The sequence below is a fragment of the Stegostoma tigrinum genome, chromosome 22, assembly GCF_030684315.1.
Source record: "Stegostoma tigrinum isolate sSteTig4 chromosome 22, sSteTig4.hap1, whole genome shotgun sequence".
Taxonomy (NCBI): Eukaryota; Metazoa; Chordata; class Chondrichthyes; order Orectolobiformes; family Stegostomatidae; genus Stegostoma; species Stegostoma tigrinum.
In genome coordinates, this window is record NC_081375.1 from 50,885,469 (window position 1) to 50,912,326 (window position 26,858).

The 26,858-nt window shown below is 42.8% G+C and overlaps 1 protein-coding gene across 5 annotated transcripts in view; it reads right to left on the minus strand.

Moving 5' to 3' along the window:
* Positions 1 to 26,858, minus strand: part of spata20 (spermatogenesis associated 20) — a 342,917-nt gene that overhangs the window by 127,096 nt on the left and 188,963 nt on the right. For all 5 annotated transcript variants that reach the window (XM_048555512.2, XM_048555515.2, XM_048555516.2 and 2 more), the window contains exon 15: positions 8,693 to 8,773. In XM_048555512.2, the coding sequence (XP_048411469.2) occupies positions 8,693 to 8,773 (81 nt within the window). The remainder of the gene's footprint in view (positions 1 to 8,692; positions 8,774 to 26,858) is intronic.

The following is a 26,858-nucleotide window of genomic DNA, read 5'->3' on the forward strand; positions in this document are numbered from 1 at the left end:
CAATGCAAGCTGGAGGCACAACACTTCATTTTCCTTTCAGCACCTTACAGCTAAAGGTTCGAGCAAAGATCTGTGGCTCAGGTTGTGGGTTAGGATGTTGACTTGCTCGCCAAACTGGCTTGTTTTTGTTCAGACATTTCATTACCATGCTAGATAACATCAGTGGAGCCTCCGAAGAAGTGATGTTGTTCTACTCCGCTTGGAATTTATACTGTCCAGTCCATTATGGTGAGTAGTGCCATTTCTGATTTTGTTCTGTATGGGTTTGTATATGGGGTCCTATTCTATATGTTTGTTGATTGCATTATGGGTTAAGAACCATTCTTCTCGGAATTCCCCTGAGTGTTTATGTTTGGCTTAGGCTATTATGTTACCTTGTCCCAGTTAAACTGATAGCCTCCATTGTCCGAGTGTACTGATATTAAGGAAAGTTCGTCATGTCGCTTTGCTGTTAACTGATGGTCGTTTCCTTCCTATCTATCCAATGTGATGCTTGTGGCAGTCGTTGCATGGTATTTTGTAAACTACGTTGGTTCTGCATGTTGTGGGAATGGGAAAGTTAATCCTTGTGAGTGTTTGTTGGAGAACGGTTTGGACTTGTGTTCTACTATGACTCCTAGCAGTCGTAGGAGTCTCGTTGTCAGTCCAATATGTTCTTGATGTACGGCAGTGTGGCCAGTGCGATGGGACATACCGCATCCTTTCGTTGTTGTCTATTTTGTGGGCACCTGCAGATGAAGTTGTGGGGATATCGGTTCATAGCAAAGATTTTGTGTAGGCGCTCTTCCTCATTGCTGCGTAGTTCTGGTGTGTTAGTGAGCGGTGGCCCATTTAAGTGGTGTCCTAATGCAACGTTTTGTGTGGACTTTGGGCTGGTCGCTGTGAAAGTGGAGGATCCAGTCAGTGTGGGTTGCTTTCCTGTGTAGTGAAGTTTGGAACTCCCTGTTAGCCAAACGTTCAAATCTGACGCCCAGGAACAGAAGGCGATTATTGTTTTCTTCTCCTCTCACGAATTTAATCCCAACAAATATGTTGTTGATGAGGTGGTGCATCTCTTCAAGTCTGATGTGTTTAATGATGCCAAAGGTGTTGTCTACAGTTTAGGTTGAATGAGGGAAAGGGTGGTGTATTCTAGTTTTGCATGACTGCTTCTGCGATGAGTCCTGCAATGGGTGACCCAATGAGTGTGCCACTGATCTGTTTGTACACTTGACCATTAAAGGTGAAGTGTGTGGCGAGGCACATGATTTGTAGCTTGAGTATATTGTCACTGCTGATCTCAGGACTCATGACATGCAGAGATTGTCATGTAAAGACTAGCACACACCACCCTCCCCATCACTCAACCTAAGCTGCGTATTCGGTACGTGGACGACACATTTGTTTTGTTCTAATCAAAGAATGCTTAATAAAAAGAAGATTACCAACATTGTCAAAAATAAAATTATTCCAAATTAACTTCTAATCCAAAGAAAATAGAAGCTATCCAGGCATTAGCCACACACATCACTTGTGGAAAGATTCCTGGAATCTCTGGAAACACAGAGGAACCTAGCCATGATGGAGCCCTCACTAGAAATCACCATCAGAAGAAAACATTTCCGTACTTTTACAGACCAAAATCAATTCAATAACCCTTGTAGATTTATACTCGCATGGACCATTCATGCATATATCACACAGTAAAGTGACTATCCATTCACTGTAAATGAGTACCAGTTAACATACATCTATTTTTGCTGCAATCTATTGTTTCATAGCATATCTGCTGCTTTCTGAGGGGATGATAATCTGACACTGCCACAGGCAAGCATATAATGATGTAGCGACTTACAATTTCTTAGGTTATTGTAATTTTCCCTTTCATGACTGTGGAATTTGTCTTTGATGCTGGGAACTTCGCTACAGGTTCCCACTTCTTTAGTTAGCCCTCCAATGATTTTGATGGAGACCGTAAGCTATATACTTAAAGTGTGGATTCAGAAATAACTCACAGTGGAGTGTCCTGACAACTCTTTTGGCACTAGTACATTGCCCATCATTGGCAGTTTCAAGTCTAAATATCAGAATTTTGATACTACTTTCATAGTTTACACAGTAATAACTGAAGTACTCAATAAATCTGCAAGGATGGTAATTAGAATTCAGGACAATGCTACAAATTCTTGAAAGCTGAAAAGCTGGAGGGGTTCAAAAAGGTGGCTGACCTCCATTTTCTCAAAAGCAACTAGAGACGGATGCAATAAATGCTGGTCCAGGCAGTGATGCCCACGTACTATGCATGAATAAAAATAAGGACAACAAAAGCTTACTTACACAGTCAGAGACAAATTATAAGACAACACACACACAAAAAAAGACACCAACCATCTCAAGGCCACAAAAACAGGTTACGTGCAAGTAGAATTCTCATTTTGAAAAGTTGAAACAAGGATATTCAGAAGAATTACACTGGATTCAGAGTATTATCAGAAGAGCAGGAAAGATGACGTTTTGGGTCATTCCTCCTCAAGCCCCAGCCCCATCGCCTACCTACTAGCCTCATCCTGTCCCCCTGATCTGTCCCTGGACTGAACTATACCCTCCCTAACTCCCCACCTACACTCACCTTTACTGGCTCCATCCCCGCCTCTTTGGCCTGGCTGTCTATCTTCTATACACCTATGTTCTCCTATATACATCTCCCCTCTCTCCCTATTTATTTCAGAACCCCCTTCCCCTCCCCCATTTCTGGAGGGTGGTCTAGGCCCAAAACGTCAGCTTTCCGGCTCCTCTGATGCTGCTTGGCCTGCTGTACTCATCCAGCTCTACACCTTGTTAGCTCAGATTCTCCAGCATCTGCAGTTCCTACTATCTCTTTATTCCAAAGGGATTGCTTTCTCTGTGGTATCCAGATGTCACCATGCGAGCAAACAGGCAAATCAAAAACAACAAGCCACCAGAAGTCTGGGGTTGTGCTTGTGGTCTTAATCGGAGTTGTGGTTACCTAATTTGCATTTGGTCTCCCTAATGTCAAGACTGCCTCCAATGTAGAGGAGGCCACATCATGCACAGTAAATACAGTAGACAAACTGAGAGCAGTCATGTTGCAGTATACAAGACTTTGATTAGACAACAGCTGGAGAACGGTGTGTGGTACTGGTCACTGCAGTATAAAAATGTTGCAATTTCAATGGTGGGGGTTCAGAGGTGATTCACAAGGATATCGCCTGGGTAGGAGCGATTTAGCTAAGAAGAGCAGCTGGGAAAAGTTGGGTTGTTTTCTTTGGAGCAGAGAAGGTTATGGGGGGAGCTGGATGCAAATTAGATACTACAGCTCCAATTAAGACAGCAAGCAGAGCCCCAAACTTCTGGTGGCCTGATGTTTTGACTCACCTGTTTACTCCCAAAGTGACATCCGAGTCGTTAAGGTTCCCCAAGGCAGGCTCATTCATAAAGTCAGCAGGTCTGGGATACAGGGTGATTTGTCTGTCTGGATTCAGAACTGGTTGGCTGACAGGAGGCAGAGAGTGGTTGTAGATGGTAAGTACTCTGCCTGGAGGTCAGTGCTGAGTGGTGTCCCACAGGACCCCATTCTTGGGCCTCTGCTCTTTGTAGTTTTTATAAATGACATGGATGAGGAGGCTGAGGGGTGGGTTAGTATGTTTGCTGATGACACAAAGGTTGGAGGTGCCGTTGATAGTATCGAGGGCTATTGCAGGCTTCAGCGAGACATTGACAGAATGCAGAGCTGGGCTGAGAAATGGCAGATGGAGTTCAACCTGGATAAACGCGAAGTGATGCATTTTGGAAGGTCGAACTTAAATGCTGAATATAGGATTAAAGGTAGTATTCTCGGCAGTGTGGAGGAACAGTGGGATCTGGTGTTCAAGAGCATAGCTCCCTCAAAGTTGCCACCCAGGTGGATAAGGTTGTTAAGAAAGCATATGGTGTTTTGGCTTTCATTAACAGGGGGATCAAGTTTAAGAGCCGCTTATGAGGTTATGTTGCAGCTCTACAAAACCCTGGTGAGACCACACTTGGAATATTGTGTCCAGTTCTGGTCGCCCTAATATAGGAAAGATGGAGACTTTGGAGAGGGTGCAAAGGAGGTTTACCAGGATGCTGCCTGGACTGGAGGGCTTGTCTTACGAGGAGAGGTTGACTGAGCTGGACTTTTCTCTCTGGAGCGAAGGAGGAAGAGAGGTGACCTGATCGAGGTGTACAAGGTAATGAAAGACATGGATAGAGTCGATAGCCAGAGACTTTTCCCCAGGGCAGGATTGACTGCCACGAGGAGTCATAGTTTTAAGGTGTTAGGAGGAAGGTATAGAGGAGACATCAGAGGGAGGTTCGTCACCCAGAGTTGTGAGCGCATGGAATAGTTTACCAGTGGTAGTCGTGGAAGCGGAGTCACTAGTGACATTTAAGCGACTGCTGAACATGCACATGGACAGCAGTGAATTGAGGGGAATGTAGGTTAGGTTACTTTTTTTGGACTAGGATTATTCCATGGCACAACATCGTGGGCCGAAGGGCCTGTACTGTGCTGTACTTTTCCATGTTCTATGTTGGACAATTGTACTCTTTCCATGTAGCTAAGTGTAAGCTTGACAAACAATGCCTCATTTACTGTTGAGGCAATTTACGGTCCTCTATAATAACAATGAGTTCACAAATTTAGACTGCAATCTCTACGCCCACAGAGTATGCCTGAGATGTTGGTGCTCAAGGTCCAAAATGGAGGTCCTTTGGAGTAAGACGCGAGTTGAAGTCACCAGGTACCCGCTCTGACTTCAATGTCTAGAGTTTTAGACATCTAGCATGTTCAGAGCATTTGCTAAGATAGGCATTTGAATACAAAGGCTCACTAGACTTCTTCCTGGAATGGCGGGACTGTCCTGTCAAGGGAGATTGGGTAAATTGGATCTGTGCTCTCTGGAGTTTCAAAGAATGAAAGGTGATCTCATTGAAACTTAAAGTACTTAAGCGATAGGCAGGACAGTTGCAGATAAGGTATTTCCATTGGTTCAGAGTCTAAATGTAGAAAGAAAATTTAAAATTGAGGGGAAGCCACCCAGATCTGAGATGAGAGGAAATTATTTCACCCAGAGAGCAATTACCCCTTAGAATAAGCTATCAAAATAAAAAGCTGTGGAGACACAGTCTTCGAGTCTGATTGGAAGTAGAGACTGATAGATTTCTGATTACCATTGGTGTACCAGGTTATGGGGATGGGGGTGAGGAAAACGTACTGAAGTGTCTAACCAGCCACGACTATAATGAATGGCAGGCCTGATTCTGCCTGTTTCCATTTTTTCAAGGAAAGGCACGACTAAGAATACAATAATAACTTCATGAATAAGAAATGTTTGGAGGGATATGGGCAAGTACCAGCATTGAGACTGGTTTAGTTTGGGATTATAGTCAGCATGGACTGGTTGGACAGAAGGGTCTGTTTTCATGCTGTATGACTATGACTGGCTTGATGGACTGAATGGCCTACTCTGTTCCTATAAATAATATTGAAGTGAGTTAATAAGACACTTAAAAAGCTACAATGTTCTTAATTGGCAACTCACTGCTGCTTAGTCAGAAACTCGTCACATCACTCAACAGATGCATTTATGATACAGGGAGATGCTCCCAAAATCGAAGGTGGACCATGGCATATTTCTCACGTGATCTTGCAACAAACGTCATTCAGGTCTTTGTAAGATTGTGTCTTTTGTCTCTTTCTCAATCCTTCTCCATTCCCTTTTTCCATGGAGAACTAACTGTTCTGTCATTCAATCTCTCCCATCATTCACTTTGTCACAGATTTCCCTTTTCTTCTTGTCCCACCCAATCTACTCAAAACCTATTTTGATTTGACGTGTTTTATTATTGTTGTCACATGTACTGAGATGGAGTGAAAAGTATTGTTTTGCATAGTAAACAGACAAATACATCAGGGAAATAGAACAGAATGCAGAATTACAGCTACAGAGTGGGTGCAGGGAAATGTCAATTCAAATATATGAGGGGTCTATTCAGAACTCTGATAACAGCAGGGAAGAAGCTGGTCTTAAATCTGTTAGTACATATTTTCAAACTCTTGTTATCTTCTGTCTGATGGAAGAGGGTGAAAGAGAGTATAACTGGGGCGGGAGGGACGTTTGATTATGTTGGCAATGGGAAGTTAAGACAGATTCAAATGAAGGAAAGTTGATTTTCCTGATGGACAGGACTGTGGTTCACAATTCTCTCATCATTTCTTGCAGTCTTGGGCAAAGCAGTTGCCATACGAAGCGGTGATACATCCAGATAGGATGCTTTCTATGGTCCATCTACAAAACTTGCTAAATCTTATTGTGTACATGCCAAATTTCCTCAGCTTCTGAGGAATTAGAGGTGTTGGTGTATTCTCTTGACTGATCTTTAATTCTTCCACAATTCTGATAAAATGTCACAGACCCGAAACAGTTTATCTCTGCACAAATGCTACCTGACATGCTGAGTACTTTTAGCATTTTCTGATTTTATGAATAAAACCTAGGATATTAAAGGAAGAAAGCTGGATATTTCCACTGCCACATACCTAAGCAATCAAAACTAATCCAGATCACACTAACCACAATTTATGTTACCAAGTGTATCATTCTGGATTAGTTACAACCCAAACAGAAATGGGTAGACCTGTCGCTTGAAAGAGTTAAACAAATCAGTGCCCATCATGTAAGCCTGCATCATGATGCAGATGTCCATCATTCCCAACAATGACATACACTGGGTCTCAAATAACTTGGTAAAAAGATTCCCCTCATCATTCCAGTTGAAACAAATGCAATCTAGTTCCCTTACTTATTTTATAAATCTAAAAGAGATTATCTCTAAGACTGCTCCTTCTAAACTACAAATGCTTGTGCTCCTTAAGCCTATCTAGTAACTAAGGTATTTTAAACTGGGAATTAATCCTTTGCACTCTTCACAAAGCTTCAGCCTTACCTACCTTTGCGAGAGACCAGAGCTGGACAAAGTACTATCTTGCAACTGAGTCTAAACCAAGGTTGTGTTTTAATGTGAATATAGTACCAATGGTCAAGAAAGATAACATCATAATGGATAACAACAAGCATCAAGAACAGACAAAACAATTGAATTGGTTGTTCAGAACAAAATACAAAAGTAACGAGGAACTAGCATCCAGCATAATTTCAGAAGGAAAGGCTCGATATTTTAAAGAAATTGCGTCCCAAGTGGCTATTTCAAAGCCCTTTAATACAGTGGACACAGATTTCCAGAAGGCCTTGGTAAAAATCTGTACGAAAGAGTCAAAGAATAGGTGAGGCTTTAGGCTCCACTGGAAGGTCATCAACCTGAAACATTAATTCCTTCTCTATTTCCATAGGTGCCGGCTGACCCTGCTGTGTATTTCCAGCAATTTCTCTTTTCTTTCAGATTTTCATCATTTGTAGTATTTTACTTTTGTATTTGTGCTGTGTGATGTTCTAAGGCCTTAGTTATCATTAGTAAAAGTTGAAAGAGGATGAAGAAATGGATGTAACAAACAGCAATGTGGTCTTGTTAGTGGAGCGAAACTTGGCTGGTGAGGGCTCTTGTAGTGTAGTGGTAGTGTCCCTGAATCTGGGCTGGAAAGCCCAAGTTCAAGTCCCACCTGCCGCAGAGATATAAAATAACCATCCGAGCAGAATGATGTGCTGAGTGAAGTGCCTGAAAATCAGGGTATCTATACGGTTTGTTCTACATAAATAATCTGGATCATAAAATAAGTTGGTCAACGTTGCAGATAATGTTAAGCCACAGGAGGGGTAGCATCAGAGGATAAATTATCTAAGATTTTTCAGAAATTCTGAAACCTTCCTAAAGTACAGTGCTCAAACCGTACATACAACGCCCCAGGTGAGGCCTAAGCAGAAGAACTCCAAGCAAAGCTCAAAGTGGAATGGACAGAGCAAGGGATTTAATGGATATTACATTATCACAAATACTAAAACTGGATATGATATAGACTAAAGCATGTTATGGTGAAGATACACTAAGCAGTTACATGTTGTCTTGGCACTATAACATTAAAAAAAAATGTCTAGCTTTGAAAGAGATAGTACGAACTGCAGATACTGGAGAAACTGAAATAACAAGGTGTAGGGCTGGATGGACACAGCAGGCCAAGCAGCATCAGCGGAGCAGGAAGGCTGACGTTTCGAGCCAAGACCCTAGGCCCGAAACGTCAGCCTTCCTGCTCCTCTTGATGCTGCTTGGCCTGCTGTGTCCATCCAGCTCTACACCTTGTTATGTCTGGCATTGAGTCATCCTTGAATAAACTGCAGCATGAGTTTCTGTAGGAACACACTTTCTGCAAAAGTGTTGCATTTTCGAAAGCTTCCCACTATGCATGGAAACTATGAAACATCGCACACTGGTAGGTTTGGATTTCACAGGCAAGATACTGATCATTCCTGAAGAAAAGATAGTGATCTCTGCTGGTATTTTGCCTAAAATATTTCATAAAGTTATCATTTAGTCTCAAACTGTCAATTGTTACTGAGAAACCGTCGTTTCAACCTTGGACAAAAATGTGCATTGTCCAGGAGAGGTAATGAAAGATTTTGAGGCAGCTGAGTTCCTGTGTAATAGGTACCCTTTCCCACCTCCAGTATTTACATCCTCAGCTTTTGAATCCCTTTTCCACAAGTGCACAATCATTTCCTACCTTGTTGTGTACAAAGTGGTTATTGATGCACTGTATCAACTCTTGTGTGTCAGGTGCTTCGTGCTGCCCGCGGATCACGATCTGGAGCAAAAGAAGAACAAGTAGCAACATGAAGACAAGAGGGCTAGGCTTGGCCATTGTATCTACCTGTCATCTATTGATTTTAATCACGTCTCAATGTTTGTTAGTACATTTCAGATCGTCTGTAGCTGTCATTTCAAACTAAAGAAAGCTACAAAATTCATAACCTTTCTTGTTCCCTTCACTGCCCCTGTGGTTGTGATGCTGCTTGTCCAACATTTGATACGGCAAATCCAGAAACTTCCTCCAGTTAACCAAAGCCACAATCTTAATTCCTTGGATTGTTAAAGGGCCAGGCTACTTAATGGCAAGGATCAGGCTTGCTGGCCTATTAAGGACATCCTGAAGGAGCAAAGGCATTGAAACTCACAGCTTCATTGATCAAGGTGGGAGTAGCCATCTTGCTCTTCTCTTCACAAGACAGAAAATAAAGAAACTGAGAGAGAAAGAAAGAATGTGAGAAATGCTGAGGATACCTCAACAGGAGCATCTCTCTGAAGAGGTGGTCAGTTTTTTCTTAAACTTAAAATGAACACAGCTGTATCCTAGTGGTCATGGTGGGTAGTGGTTGGGGTCTCATGCACAATAAAGCTCAACCTCCCAAGTGTATTCCGGTGTGAATCCCTCACAGTGACCTGGCTGTGGCCTGGGATCCAATATCTCTAGACAGCACCACTAGCCCTAAATGGCCTCAACTGACAACCAATACTCGAGGAGGGCAACCAAACCAATCCAAGTCCAACTTATCCAAAAAGGTTCTAGTGTTGAAATCATGGTACTGAAGCTGGTGACACAGTATTGCAGACCCATCCACCTGATACCATTCTGCTTTTGGAATCTAGCTCCTGGTCTTCATCTGATAAGTGCAGGATAGAGAAAATGCAAGTCAAATAGGATGGGGATCAGATCTGATGTTTGGCCAAATCCTTGATGACTCTAGAGTCACATAGGGTGTTGCATGAGCTCCAGAGGGCAAGGACAAAATCTCAATGCAGGAGTTCAGGTAAGATGGGGATAAGGTGATCATAAAATAATGTTAAAATAAAATGTTAAATTGTTTCAAAAGCTCGGTCAAATAAATTATATGCAGAGGTAGGCCATTTGGGCCTTCAACTTGCGCCTTCTTTCACTTAGACAATAAGGTTGCTTGTATTCTGAATTCTACACTCCCATCTGTTCCAAATAATCTTTTGGTGATCCCATCTAACAGGAACTTCTCTATTGCCACATACATTGGTCAACTGAGTTTTACTATGATTGAACAATATCAGGCTGTGTGGTTCCAAAATGTCAAATCAATTCCTACCCTACAACATCTTGGGACTTCAGCAAGTCGAGAAAAGCACACCACCACCTAAGGAAAACTAAACATGAGAAATAAGTGCTTTACCATCCTCTACAAATATTGAGAGTGGGTGGAACAGCAACTAAACAGCTTCAAAACGGCAGCTTCAAGATGAGGGAAGAGAGATGTAGAAGATCTGCTGGGAATGTAACTTGTTAACTGTGCACAAACTGCACTATATGATCCATTTTTCACAGCTATCTTCAGGCTAAAGATTAACCAAAAATTTGTGGCTAATTCCTCTTAATTCATGGCTGGTATTTAATCTAATTGTGAATCTTAATTCCCTTGATGTTTTATAAAAGCTCCAGTTCAGGTAATTACAAATACTGAGGACTGGCATCATGATTAAATCTAGAACTGCTCAACAGCATTACTGATTCATAAAACTATTCAGTAATTCATTCTGTGGCAACAGTGAAAGGAGGGAAGCTTTTATCTCAGCACACTACTTTCTCACACTAACTTGAAAAAGTAAAATGACTGATTTTATCTCTACACAGTGGAGGGTCTTGCCTACTGGCTATAAAGCAGTGAATGTGTTTCAGAAAGCACCAGTGCATTATGCCAATCAGATGTTTAACTAGACAGCAGCAACTTTCCTCAGGATTCAGGACCAAAGTGAGGAAATCCTAGTAGAAGAGCTGGAGCACCTAATGCTGGCAGTGCATTCATCCAAGGTCCAAGATTGACAAAAGAATCCGACCACAAGTGAGTGACAGGAAGGAAAGGTTTCAGCAAAAAAAAAGGTGGATGAGTGTCAACAATGAGGGCAGAAAGGTGACCACATCCCACCCTCCACTTCCCACAGTGAGTTACTTGATTAAACACTGAGTGCCTGTGCATGAGGGACCCCATCCAAAAGGTGGTGAGGTTCTCCCACAAGGTTTATTCCTCAGGATTTCCACAAGGTGCATCCCCTGCCCATCACTAAGTGAATGCCAGCCACATTTGGATGAGGCCCTGAAGTCTGCAGTTACAGCTCACTTAAGGGTCTCAATTGGCAGTGGAGCAGGAAGCCTTCACTCTACAAACTTAATCAGGGAAGGAGGTTAAAATGCAGTGGAGTTCCCAATGCTGAGTCTCACATCATTAATTGTACCCTGAGAGCAAACTCACTTTGGGGGAGGGCATTAAAATCCAACTTCCAGCTCTTGACTGAGCAATTCAGGACTGTTGATCAACCAATAAGAAACACAGGCATTCAAAGTAAAATGAGGAAAAAAAACTTATTTAAAATGCTCCCCTTTTTTTTCCTCTCAAGGATTTGCTTCCACCATTATCCTGGAGATTAATATTTAATTCCTGCTAATTCTGGGATAATCCCTGTTGAAACTTCACATCAAGAGTTTAACATATCATCATTGTATTGTTGGAGCTGCTACCATTCAGTTGTAATCTTCAACAAATTTTCAACATCTTTGTTAAATGATTTGAAAGGTTGTGAGACACTACTGAAAGAAGCAAATCCTATGTGTGCTGACCAATATTCTTCCCTCAACTATTAACAAAAACAGATTCACTTGTCACTCATTTGGTTTGCTTTTTGTTGGAAATGGGGCACAATGCCTGTGCAAATGCCCATACGTGGTTGACAATTCACCTCAAAAAAAACTCACCAATTTGGGATCAAATTTCTATTGTTTGGTTAAGGAGGGTTTGCTTCTGTTAAAGTACGTTCACACTCCAGCCGTTGCCCGAGGAATGACTTTGAAATTAAAGCATTACTTTGGCAGCCTAATTTAAGTCAGAATTATAGAATCCCTGCAGTGCGCATAGAGGCCATTCATCCAAACAAGTCCACGCTGACCCTCTGAAGAGCATCCCACCACCATCCCATGTTTACCATGGCTAATCCACCTAGTCTAAATATCCCTGGGCATTACAGACAATTTCGCATGGTCAATCCACCTAATTTGCACATCTTTGGATTGAGAGAAAACCAGATGGGTAAGAAAGTATTATCCACTCATCCCTCTACGTCACACAGCAGAGATACATGCAAAAATGCCAAAGTCCATTCAGAAGTCATCCCTTTTAAATTGCCCCCTAAGTATGCAAGACCACATAAAATGAAATTGAAGAAGTCATGCATTCCAATAAATCACCCATTCACTCTAAATACAAATTAAAGGTCATGCTGGTTGAAAGCCAAAGGTTGAAAACTGAAGAAACCTCCAGTAATAAAGTGAAGTAATAGTGAAAACTCTGAGTTTGTCAAATGATGGTTATAAAATGAATTTGTCATTGTTCCAAAGCTATGCAATGTCAAATACATGAATGGAAAACACAAAGCAAGCACCTAGGCTCTGACAAGAAAGACTTCTAATACAAGAAAATCCGAGGTCTAACCAATCAGCTTTTGAATTGAAGATTGGGGAAACTAGTCTTCGTGCATTCCAGTAGTTATTTGAATTGGTTGCAGAATCATTGCTGGCTCACGTTTCGGTATTACATAATTTCAGCATTGCTCTTGACTGAGGCAACTCTTCATCATATGGTGCTGTCGGAAACATCATTTAACTGTCAGGGGTAACAGACAAAGTATGGGATGGCTTTAGTGGATTGGAAGAGTCAAAACTCTGCCATTCAAACTTTGAAAATGGAAACTGGGAGAAACAGAAACATGTTCAACTATAATAATTGGGTCTCTCTTGTTTTGTATGATTCATGAGTGTATGATCACAGCCGCATGGGCCAATATCTCTGTTCTACTATAAATTTCTATTGGTACAGTTCCATGATGTTGAGTATTTAACCTACTTCTCAGGTTTTCTTTCGCCCAGATTTGCTTAGACTACTGAAGAAAAAAATGTTGTGGATGCTGGAAGTCTAGGGTTCCCAAGCTTCTTGGATTCTTAAGTTCTTCCCACGCTTCTTGAATTGGGGATTCCCACCAATTAGGCATTTAAGCTTCCAGTTGCAGGATGCTTTCGTGAAGTTAAATGGGCATTTAACTGCTGGCCTGGCATCAGAAGTCAGAACTAGGTCAAATCATATTAATTTTAAAAGGAGTTATCCCCCCAGTCTTTTCCCTGGATCTCATCAACGGCTGCTACTGAGGGTCTTATTAATTGGAGGAGTCAGGAGACGGGAGGAGAATTGAGAATGAGTTCATGTCAGGATTGATGGGGGAGCAGGTGGAGAAATTAATAAAATTGGTTCTATCAAAAGGTGATTAATGGAAAGATTAACTCCTCATTTCTCCCTCCATATGCTGTCTAAACTGATCTTTCTTTTGAGCTCTTCTCTGTTTCTATTTGAAATTATAGAAGTTTACTCCTCAGTCTAAGCAACAGGAACAATTACAGCGTCTAACTGATAAATCCTTCTATTGCATGGCAGTGGCCGATCAAGCTTTGCTGATGAAACAGTATTTCCAAACTTGCTATGTGAAAACACATGATGATTCTCTGCCTAATTAGTGAATTTAGATAAACTAAATTCAAAGCAAGTCTTTGTCTGAAATGCTAATTTGTCTTTCCCCATTTCAAAAGTAGATGGTCCTGCTGTGCACTGCCCAGTATTTTTCTGTTTTTACGTCAGATTTAATGCATTTTTTTTCTGTACAGTGTCTGAATCTAAGCAGGGAGCTTGAGACACAGAAATGCTAAGTACTGGTGGAAGCCCGTGGGACATGTTAAACAGCTGCAAAGGGTGTTGCTGTTGTTTTGGCTTTGTAATAACATGACGCAACACGAGCAGAGATTTCCCAAAGTCCAGTTTTTATAAGAAAATCTTTGATGTTTTAAAAGAGTTCATCAACATCAAATATACTGCAACAATGGCAAATATTAGATGCTTTGGGACAAGCATGAGGCAAATACATTTAACTCATTATGAAATAGGAAGTATCCATTTGTGTCCCTCATTTCTAAAATTCTTATAGTTTGAATTTAGAACAGGGTTTTTTTTACTTTTTGATCAAATTTACTTTCATGGACAGACACGAGTTTGAATGAACAAAAAACCAGATTATGCTTAGCACAGCCTTTCCTCTTTGCACTGCCATGTATCGTCATTCCCTAATTCCCCCTGCAACTCCAACCTACCACACACATTGAAAGCCTCAGTGCCATTTTCACTGCACCGTCAAATTCTCTCCCAATTGTAAATCAACTGGCACAGCTCCGCAGCAGTGCATTCAACAGCAAGACCTTGTATTTACGCAGCAGCTCTGAAATAGCAAAATATAACAAAGTGCTTAACAGGAGCATAATGGGATAAAAGGTGATCACAGAAGGAGATGTTTGACCAAGTCAAACAGATAATTTGAAGACATGCCTTATGTAGGGGAGGTAAGTAGAGTGAGGTTTAGGGAGGAAAGTAAAGATGGAGTTTAAGGGTCAGGCAGCTGAAGTACAACTATCAATGTGAACCAAGAGCGGGCCTGTGTTACATCTGCACACTTGGCCATGCTTTTGAATGCCTCCCCCAACAGCTCCTTTGCTTCCTGCATGGTGCGCCAAGACTCTGTAAAAAGTGTTTTGAGACATTTGCCATGTAAAAACTGCTCTATAAATATACCTTTTTGTTGTAAAGCATTCATCGAAACTCTTTCCATGCTCCGTGGTATTTTCCCTTCTTTGTTGCTGTAACCTTCTCCAACTCTCTGAGAATTTTGCATCCTCCGACTCTAATCTCTTGCTTGTACCCCAAACTTATTATTCCACATTGATGGCTGTACTTCAGCTGTCTGGTCTTTAAGTGCGATCCATACTTTCCCACCCTAAACCTTACCCCACCTCTCTCCTCTCCTTTAATACACATCTTAAAACCTTTTTGACCAAATCAAACACCTTTTCTGGTCAGCTTTTATCCAATTATGTGACTACAAAACAGGAGATTTTACTATTTTAAAGCTGCCATTTAAATACAATCATACAATCCCCACAGTGCAGAAAGAGACCGTTTGGCCTATCGAGTCTGAACTGACCCTCTGAGCAGCATCCTGCCCAGAGTCCGACCCTACTGTGCCCCTCTAAGCCCACATTAAGCATGGATAATTCACCTAACTTCATTTGGGCTGCTGGAGGAAACCAGAGCGCCAGGAAGAAACTCACACAAACACAGGAAGAATGCACTGACTTCACATAAATGCCCAAGGGTGGAATCAAACTTAGGCCGCTGGCACTGTGAGGCAGTGCTAACCACTAGCCACCACGTCGCCCAGATGAATGCTGTTGAATACAATGTACCAGGGTTGCACTAATTGACTTAATTGTGACTATCCTGAGGGAATGAGAAGGATTGCCACTCAGAGTTTCATGAACCCATTGTTAGCCTCAAGTAAAGTTCAGGTGCCTGTGTTGTGGGAGCAAAAATCTGTGATTTTCCCCAAACTGAACAACTGATGACCAAACAGTAAGGCTTGCTGTCTATTTAATGATAGCAGGCAGGCTCTCAAAGCTGAAGGACCAGTGGGAGACCATACAGTGTGCAAGCAGCAGCAGGATACCATGGCAGCTGAGAGAAACAGCATGCGCACAAGTGAGAGTGAGGGAGAGACCGCAATGGCATGAGGGAGAGGGTGCGCAAGAGAGAGAGCGCACATCAACAAAGAGACCTTGCCTCGAGAAGGACAATTCCTGATAACTGCACTGTCGCTCGCCAACCTGTAAGAAACAGGAGGTCCACCAGAAAATCCCAAACATTTATTTATTCTGTTATGGCATATGGGTGTCAGTGGCAAGGTCAATATTGGTTACCCACCCCTAACTGCCCTCGAACTCAGTAGCATGTTCAACCATTTTAGAGGGCAGTTAAGAGTCAACTGCTTTCCTGTGGGTTTGGAGTCACATGGAGGCCAGAACGAGTAAGGTCGGCAGATTTCCTTCCCTGAAAGTTATCCAGTTTTTCTTGACAACTGGTGTCATCGCAGACGCTAGTTTTCAACTGCAGATTTGGTGACGGAACTTAAATTTCATCAGTATGCCTTCAATAACAGTGTCTCCAATGACTGCGCTCCACTCACAGGTGGGTAACTTCACCACTTCTCACATCTTGAAATATTCAAACTGTTTTAATTGGACCATCCTATATTCCAATTTGAATTTGCCCAACTTGTTTGTTCATCATTTTCCTGCACTGCGTCCACCAGTTTTAGGCTCTACCTATCTGCAGCTGACTTGTTTTGTACATTTGATAAAGGTATTTGTTTTGTTAGGAGATCGGGCAGGGAGGCAAACCCAGCAGGAGCCAGCTGGAATACAAGTGAATTAGTGATGACATGTTTGAAATAAAATACAGCAGCCAAAAACAAATTGTGACATTTTACAGGAGAAAAGAGGTTTCGTTTCCACGTATAACTGTAATGAGTGCTGTCTGAGGCTGATCACTTTACCACATAACTTCCCTCCCCCAAGATCACCATCACTTACCACGTTGGCGATGGCTATGAGATTTGAAATTCTCGGTGGAAATGATATAACTAATTGGCTCCTGCTCCTCCCAAACCTTGACAGTTCCCCCACAAGTTAATAGGTGCCATTAATTTCTGTAAGTACCGTATTATGAAGAGTTGCCTCCATCAGGAGCAAAGCTGGTATTGTGGAATACCAAAACATGAGGCAGCTCAGAATCTGTAGCTAATTATAATATCTACTGGGATGCAGTAAGGCCAGCTCCTACAGAAGGCATCTTTGCCTAGGGTGCAAGGTGGAATTAGTTTATTCCTATCAGTTTTGATAAATGGGTCTGTGGGCATTCAAAGCAATAGGTAACCAGAAAACGGCCCACCTTGATTGGATGTCAGTACAAAGAGAATGCATTCAGATATGTCAAAGAATAGTTAGATATTTCACTTCAAATATAGGCATCCTGTGTGTTCTGTTTACATTCAGCTTTTTAGTTTAAGGGATATTTAAGGAATACATGAATTTGCTTGCTCCAGACATTCTAAAAGTAAGTGGTCCAGCTGAAATCATCTGAAAGAAGAATAGATCAGACAAGAAATTCAACGGTCAGCGAATGATGAGGAGATTCAGCATCCTTACACCATAAGAAGTGATCTGTCATTTTAGTATGACTCATTTGGGAATAGTACATCGACAATCAAGGCCCAGTTTTCCACAAGCACCACAAATGTGTCAATACCCAATCAAGCCACTAACATAATCAATTTACCTGACAGACTGCAATTCAGGGCAAGTTTCATACCAGGTTTTGTTATTAACAGGAAAATAATACTGTAAACAAATTTATTCCTTAACAAGTGGCAAAGAAATTACTAATTTATGGCAGTACAACTGAAACTATAACCCCTGTAAACTCCCAACAAACACACATTTATTCATTCACAAATAAGACAGATAAAACGGATTGTATGAATAAATATTACAGGTTAGAAAAAAGACACCAAGAAAACAAGATCTGTAGCTCAGAATCCCAGATAATAGAAGTGGACACATTTCTCACAATTCTTTTGATTTTTTAAAAATGATGACGACACAATGTTGTCCGCAGAGCTATGGTTGATCTTCAATTCAATAGCTGATTGAGGTGACCCAGGTCTTTTATTGGAAATCACTGTAGTTGAATTCTTTCTTTGGAGTCTTCAGATTATTTCTTGTCTTTTCACTCACACAGAGAGAAGGGAGAGAGTGAGTGAGTGTGTCTGAGTGAGAGAGACCGAGAGCATGCGTGAGACAGCATGCGTGAGAGAGCGAGACTTTTTAGGTTTTGTAAAGGGTTTCTCTTCACGAAGCCAAGTGAGTTTTCTTGTGCTACCTTAGCAAACTTGCCTCATGGTTACATCCAGATGATCATATTCTCTGAACAGTATAGTGGGACCCATTGGCTTAGAGTTGTTGTTGACCAACCTTGGAGGTGTTTATGTCTAGAAGGCCCTGATGCTTCGAGAGTATCTTGCCCAGAGGTAGGTGCACCCTTCTTGGCTTGAGTTCTCACGGGGCTGAGGGTCAGAAGCAGCGTGGAGATAGAAGGTCCAGCCATCTCTAGAACATTCTGAGAAGAGACTTCTGAGTGCCACAGTGTCATTCCTCCGATGTCTGGTACCGTTGAAGTCAAGGTCCCTTGTCATCCTGTCGCCTGACTGTCAGTGTGGAGTGCCAATTGCTAAGGCTATGAATTGTAGATCTATGAATATATCCAACAGACTGAGTGTGCTGGGCCAAACTGTCCATGGAGACAGTTAGGTGCTTGCATAGATGGCGAACCACCATTTCAATTGGGCCAACATCAAGGACCAAGGGCAGGCCAAATAGGGACAAGCACAGGAATTTCTAGAGGTCTGGTTCTCCACCAAGGAGGCTATCAATAAACACATTGAATTAGACCCTTTATACACACCACTGCAAAGAAAAATCCGAAATGTGGTAACCAATTCCAATGGACTCCAGAGTTTAAATGCCAGGCAGGAATACACGACAGTGCTTCATTGGAGGCTGCACTGATGGTGGTACCCAGCAGAGTAATGAAACGTCAGCGAACTAACAAACCAACGAACCAGCTTGGCGAGCCAACCAACCATAGCACCCACAACCTGAGCTATAAAAGTATTCAAGAACATTAGTTTATAGTTATGGTTAGCCATGCGATAGTGAGCAGATACTTCTTTTTGTAGTTCTGATTTATGGATAGATATTGGTTAGGGCACAGGTAATTTGCCTTTTCATTAAAATAGGCCCACCAGATTGTTACATCCACCTGAGCAGGTAGATAGGAACTCAGTTTAATGTCTCCTCTGAAAGATGGCACCTCCAACAGTGCAGCCCTCAATACTGTGCTGGAGTGTCAGCCTAAATTTATGTGCTCAAGCCCTGGAATGGGACCACAGCATAATTATAAACACTAGCAAAATAGAAATCTTAGTTGCTGACACAACAAAACCAAAAGCAGAACTAGCATGTGTCCTAATTAGCAATCTGTATTGTGAACCCTGGTACATTACTTTCTTTTAATCCTTGCCCTCCCTTAGGTACTGAAGGCAATTAGAAGACCCATAGTTTCCTATCTCAGCACAGGACAAAATTGCCTGCCACATATCCTACATAGACAACAGTAAGTACACTTCAAAATTACTTAAGTAAAACAAAGAACTGCACATGCAGGAAATTTGAAACAGAAATGAAAACAGAAATTGTTGGAGAAACTCAGCAGGAAACACATCTGTGGAGAAAATCAAGTCCAGTCCAGTGACAACTCTTCAAAATTAGAAGCAACCAAGAAAGGGTGGTATTTATGCTAAGAATGGGGGCAGGTGAAGTTGGGAAGAAATGAGTGAATTGGAGACAAGGAGAGAAGAGAAAAAGTAATCAGACAAAGGGGTAGCAAAAAGTGCAGATGCTGGAGTCAGAGGGAACACACTAAGGAGCTGGAAGAATACAGCAGGCCAGGCAGCATCAGAAGGGCAGGAAAGTTAACGTTTTGGGTCAGGACACTTGTTTAGAAATGGGGAGGGGGAAAGGAGCTGGGAAATAAATAGAGAGGAGGGGTGGGGCTGGGGAAGGTAGGGAGAATGGTGATGGCTGAATGCATGTAGGGAGTAATGGAGATTAGTCAGTGAGTGGGAGGGGACAGATGAGTGGGAGAGAAGGTGGATAGGTTGTGTCAAGTCAAGGAGGTGGGATGAGAGGGAGGCTTGAATATGGGATGAGGCCAGGAGTGGGGAGATTTTAAAACTGGTTAATTCCGTGTTTAAGCCATCGGGCTGTGGATTCCTCAGGCTGAATATGAGATGTTCCTCCTCCAGTTTGAAGGTCATGTCATTGTGGCACTGGAGGCAGCCCAGGATGGACATGTCACCCAGGGAGGGGGAGGGATGAGTTAAAATAGTTAGAGATCAGGAGGTGTTGCCATTGTCACAGACAAAGCACAGATGCTGTATAAAACAGGTCTTTAAAACTACACTTGGTCTCACTGATGTAGAGAAGGCCACATCAGGAGCTGCAGATACACTAGAACACATTGACAGATGTGCAAGTGAACACCTGTCTGATATGGAAGGTTTGCTTTGTGCCTTGAAAGGTGGAGAGGGGGGAGGTAAAGAGGCAGGTGTAGCACTTCCTATGGTTGCAGGTAAAGGTGCCAAGGGTGGTGAGGTTTGTGGGGAGCGTGGAGCAGACAAAGGAGTTGCGGAGAGTGCGGTCCCTATGAAAGGGGTGGGGAGAGAAATATCTGGTTGTGGGGTCAAATTGAAGGTGGCGGAGAATGATACGTTGGATGCAGAGGTTGGTGGGGTGATATGTGAGGACCAAGGGAGTTGTGTCTTTATTTTTGTTGGGGAGAATGGATGTGAGGGCAGAAGTACAGGAAATATAAGAGATGCGGTTGAGGGCATTTTCAATCGTCGGAGTTACTGTCCTTGAAATAGAAGGACATCTGAGATGTGCGGAAGTGGAACACCCCATCTTTGGGGGAGATGTGGCGGAGGAATTTGTAGTAGGTTATCAAATGCTTGCAGGAAGGTAGGTGAGTGGAGGTGTAGTCCATGTGGCTCTGGGATTTGTTGGGCTTGAAATAAATGTCAGTTTCGAGATCGTCGCCAGAGATGGAGACAGAGAGGTCTAGAAAGGAGAGGGAGGTATCGGAGATGGTCCAGCTGAATTTGAAGTTGTGCTGAAAGGTGTTGGTAAAGTTGATGAACTGTTCAAGATCCTCATGGGAGCATGAGGTAGTGCCGATGCAATCATCAATGTAGCAGAGGAAGAGGTGGGGGATAGTGCCAGTGTAACAGTAGAAGAGGGATTATTGATAGTCAGGGAAAAGAAAAGCTATGTAGATGAAAATGGCGTCTATATGTGGGTGAAAATAGGTTGACTGTACTGAAATTAACCTATGTCATGACTGGGCCTAAGGTAGTACATCCTCTTTTTCCTCAACCAAGGACTGCCCATCACCACAGTTGACAGGGCCCTTCGACCCATTTTCTGCACTTCTGCCTTCATCCCTTTCCCTTTCCCTTTCCCCACAACAATAATATGATCCTCTTGTTCTCACATTCCAGCTCTAACCTCCACACTAAAAGGATCAGTAGTCGCCATTTCCATCACCTCCAGCAGGACGCTGCCACCAGACAGATATTCCCCTCCCTTGTCAGCATTCTGCAGGGTGCTAAAAGTTTGGGGTCCCTCTGGTCTAACCCACCTCCACACTCAACACCTCCCCACACCACCTTCCCATGCAACTGTAAAAGGTATAACACTTGCCCATTTACATCCTCACAGTCTAAGCTCCAGATACATCTTCCTGGTGACGCAGCAATTTATCTGCGCAGCATTCAATCTAGTCTAGTGTACTTGCTGCTCACAACGCGGTCTTCTCTACACTGGGGAGACAGAATGCAGACTCGGTAACCACACTGCAGAACAACCATGTTCTGTCTGTATAAATGACCTCAACGTTTAGTTGCCTTCCACTTCAATACACCACCGAGCTCACAGGCCAACATTTCAGTCTCAGGCCTGCTGCAGTGCTCCAGCAAGGCTTATCACCAGATGGAAGATCAACATCTCATTCTCCACTTAGGTACCTTACAGGCTTCAGGATTCAATCAAGTTTAATAATTTCAGAACATGAACACATTCTTCTTCGTCTCTTGCCTATCTCCCAAATCTTAGGCGCTGTCGTGAAATGGGTTGTTTTCAGTACTGCCAACCCATTTTCATCCACTCTTAGACCCCACTTTCACCCACCCAGCTTCTTTTCTTTACTGGCTTACTATAAACAACACCTTTGACTGTCTACCCTTTTTCTTCCCTCCCACCCTCCCCCTCTCTATCTTTCTATCTCTCTCTCTCTCTCTCTCTCTATTCCTTCCTCTCTGGTCTCCATTTCCACATATCCATTCACTCTTATTCACTTCCAGACCCCGTCATCAGCATAAATTGGACTCTTTCATAGCTGCTTCTAGTTCTTAAGAGGATTCACAGTTTTCTTTCCACAGATGCTGTCAGAACTGCTGGGTTTTATGAGCAATTTCTGCTTTCGTTTGCTTCAAAAATACTTAATGGTTATACAGACTTTTGGAATGTCCTGTGATCATTAGAGGCGTTATACAGACCATAAGAAATAAGAACAAAAGTAGGCCATTCGGCCCCTCAACACTATTCCACCATTTAATAGGATCCTTGCTGATCCAATATTCTTCACGTCGACTTTCCTGTCCTTGCCCCATAATCCTCGATTCCCTGACTGATCAACAATTCATCTATCTTAGCCTTAAATATACACAAGGACACTGTCCCCAAAGCTCTCTGTGGCTCTCTGAGTTCCAAAGACTCTCAACTCTCTAAGAGAAGAAATTTCTCCTTATCTCAGTCTTATTAGGGCACCCTTTATCCTGTCCCTGGTCCTAGGCTCTCCCATGAAGGGAGACAGCATCTCAGCATTTACCGTGTCAAGTTATCAGAATCCTATACGTTTCCATTTGTTGTTGTTCTAAACTCTAGTGAATAGAGTCCCAACCTGTTCAACCTTCGCTCACAACAGCAAATCTCCATACCAGAGATCAACTCAGTGAACCTTCCCTGAACTGCCTCCAAATGAAATTATGTCTTTTTAAAACTGGTCAGAATACTTTAGATGTGGTCTCACCAGCGCCTTGTACAGTTACAATAAGACTTGCCTAGTCTTGTACTTCAACCTCTAAGGGCCAACATTCCATTGGTATGTTGCTCTTGTGTGTTAGTTTTCTGTGTTTTATGCACAAATACCCTCAAGTTCCATTTTGCTGCAGCTTTCTGCAGTTCTTCTCCATTTAAACAAGACTGGTCTTTTGTTATCCCTTCCAAAATTACAACTTCACATTTTCCCACATTGTACTCAATTTGCCAGCATTTTGCCCACAACTTAACATTTTAATATCTCTGTATAAACTGTTTGTATCTCTCACACTACATGCCTTTCAACTTATTTTTGTGTCATCTACAAATCTGGCTACAGTACATTTGGTTCCTTCCTCTAAGTCATAACGAATATTATAAACAGTTGCAGTCCCAGCACTGATCCCTTGGGACCACACCATTTACAGATTGCCAACCTGAAACAGAACCCCTTATCTTCAAAACATGTAGATACAAATAGAAATATAAGTCATTACTTTCTTGATTGTTATGGCCAAACTACTTAGTGAATCAATATAGCATACTTCACATTTTGGAAATTCCCAGAAAGCCACGTTAAAATAACAACATTCCTTGGTTCGTTTAAACATCTGTTGTCATGTTGGCAATATGCAACCTGATACTCAGGATCTGCTTTGTCTACTCCCAAGATGGGTTTCCACTCCTGAACATCCCAGATGTCCTCTTATGTTAAGGACTGCTACTTCACCCCTTGAGAGGTTCAAAATGCTCTTGACCGTATCTCTTGCGTTTCCAACACCTCTGCCCTCACACCCCTCCCCGAAACAAAAAAAAAGACAGAATCCCCCAATCCTCACCTATCACCCAACTAACCTGCGGATTCAACGTATCATTCTCCGCCACTTCCACCACCTGCAATTTAACCCCACAACCAAAGAAATATATCCCGCCCCACCCCTATCTGCCTTCTGTAGGGACCGCTCTCTGCGACTCCCTCATCTGCTCCACACTCCCCACTAGCCTCACCACCACCAGCACTTTCCCCTGCAACTGCAGGAATTGCTTCACCTGCCCCACACCTCACCCTCATCCCAGGCTCCAAAAAAAAACCTTCTACATCAGACAGATGTTCACTCGCATGGTCTACTACATCCGCTGCTCCCAATGTGGCCTCCTCTACATCGGGGAGACCAAGCGGAAGCTCAGAGACTGCTTTATAGAGCACCTGCGCTCTGTTCATGACAAATGACAGCACCTTCCAGTCGCGAACCACGTCAACTCCCTGGACGACATGTCCATCCTGGGCCTCCTCCAGTGTCACAATGACGCCACCCACAAACACCTTATAATCCACCTTGGCAGCCTACGACCCAATGGTCTCAATGTGGACTTTATCAGTTTCAAAATCTCCCCACTCCCGGCCTCATCCCATAACCAACCCTCCCTCTCATCCCCGCCTCCTTGACCTGTCTGTCTGCTCTCCCACCAATTCGCTCCTCCTACCTCACTGACCAATCCACACTCCTGGCTACCTGCACTCATCTACCACCATCCCACCTGCCTTCCACAGCCCCACCATTCCTCTCTATTTATTTCAGAGCTCCCTTCCCCATTTCCAAAGAAGGGTCCTGACCCAAAACATCAGCTTTCCTGTACCTCTGATACTGCCTGGCCTGCTGTGTTCCTCCAGCTCCACACTTGTGTTATCTCTGACTCCAGCATCGGCAGTTCTTACTATCTCCCAAGGCATCTAGCTTTGATTTCCAATTTGCCAACAGTCAGAATACTGAATAGAACACTGAAAATCCCCTTTAGGAAGCATTCTCAGAATCCCGAATGATAATCCTGGTCTCCAACAGTTTTTGTTTCACAAAACATTCCAATCAGAGAAGGACAGGTTCCTTGCTTTGACTCAGGTTCAAATCATCAGAACCATGCAGATCAGCCAACATAGAACCTAGGAGTTACACAGTCACATGTGGCAAACTTCAGCCATGGCTAGGCAAATTATTTGGTCTGGTAGCACAGATTATATAGCACTGGAATCAATACTGGTTAATAGCCCAAGACTTGAATTCAGTACAAATGCCTATAAAATCATTGGAATATCACAGGATCTGTACTGATTCATGAACAGGATAAACCCCTTAACTAGAGAGTCAGAGGACAGCAGTCTGTATTTTTGATCCTGAGATGAAATTCCAACACTTTTGTAATGCCCAAAACTAAGATTTTTTTGTGACCTCTGTTATTTCATCCCTGTCTAAGCTCATATGCTTACGAAACTCTTATTTGTGCCTTTGTTACTTCTAGACTTGATGATTACAACACACTGCTTCCTGGTTTTCAACATTCTAACCCCTGCAAACTGGAGCACATCCAAAAGTCTGCTGCCCATGTCTTGGCTTACAGCAATTCCTATTTCCCCAATTACCCCATTATGTTGGTCAAGCAAAGTCATGAGTTTAAAACGCTCATCCTTGTCGCAAATCCCTCCATGCTCTTGCCCATTTCTATCTGTGATTTCCTCCAATATATCTGTGGTCCTCTAATTCTGGTTTCGTGTGCATCCCCCTGTTTAGTCATTTCGGTATCGCTAGCTACGTCTACAGTTGAGTTCCTAGGCCCTGGATCATGCTCCTTTCTGCATTCAAACCTCAGTTTCTTCTGTTAAAATGCTCCTTGAAATTTCCCTCTTTGTCCAAGGTTTTGGTCACCTGACCTAATGGAGTTCTGTGGATTTTCATGAAGTTGGGCTGACCCTAGAGTCCAGTAAGAACAGGAGGTGGGAATCTATTCCAGGTTTCCCACCCCAATGCTGGCAAACAGAAAGCTTCACCCCACATCACAACTCTCAGCTTTGAGCATAAAACATACAGTTTTTGGAAAAAAAAAGGAATAATTCAATATAATGTACTAACAGTCCACTTTGGAACAATGTACGGATATCTTTTTTTAAGATACTGGAACAGAAAAAGGCCATTCGGCCCAGCGAATCTACTCCACCATTCGATCATGAATTATATATTTTTCCATGCATTCTCCTGCCTTCTCCCTACAACCCTCGATTCCCTTGCTAATCAAGAACCTGTCTGTCTCTGTCTTAAATGCATTCAATGACTTGGTCTCCACAGTCTAATGCAGCAATGAGTTTCACAAATTCACCATCATCTAGGTATAGAAATTCCTCCTCATTTCAGTTCTAAATGGTCGTCCCCGCACTCCAAGGGTGTGACTGGGGTCCTAGACTCTCCTAATGGAAACATATTTTTCGCATCGACTTTATGCAGGCCTCTCAGTATTCTCTAAGTTTCAGTCAGATGCCCCCCCTCATCCTGTTGAACTCCATCAAATACAGACCCCAGAGTCCTCAACTGCTCCTCGTGGGACAAGCCCTTCATCACAGAATCCATACAGTGCAGAAAGAAGTCATTCTGCTCATCCAGTCTGCACCAACCCACCACAGAGCAACCCACGCAGAACCACCCCCTGAACCTATCCCCCTCAACCCTGCATTTACCATGGGTAATCCACCTTGTCTGCACATCCCTGGACACTATGGAGCAATTCAGCATGGTCAATCCACCTACCCTGCACACCACTGGACATTAGGAGGAAGCTAGAGCATTGCGCAGAAACCCACACAAACACTGGGAGACCTCTGCAAAGTCACCGAAGACTGGAATCGAACCTGGGTCCCTCACACTGAGGCAGTGCTAAACAGTGAGCTACTGTGCTGCACATACCGTCATCTATGGGCTCCCTCCAACGCCAGCATATCTTTCCTCAGATAAAGGGCCAAAACTGCTCACAACATTCCGAATATGGTCTGACCAGACCCTTATGCAGACTCAGCAGTACATCTCTGCTCTTGTATTCTAGACCTCTTGGAATGAATGATAACATTGCATTTGCCTTCCTAACAACTAAATGAACCAGTACATTAACATTAAGAGAATCCTGGTCGAGGACTCCCAAGTGCCTTTGTGCTTTAGGCTTCCAAAACTTTTCTACATTTAGAATAGTCAATGCCTCTTCTTCCTACCAAAATGTATAAGTTCACAGTTTCCTACATTGTATTCCATCTGCCACATCTTTGCCCACTCTCCTAGCCTATTCAAGTCCTTCTGCAACATCCCCATTTCCTCAACACTACCCATCCCTTCACATATCTTTGTGTCATCTGCAAACTTAG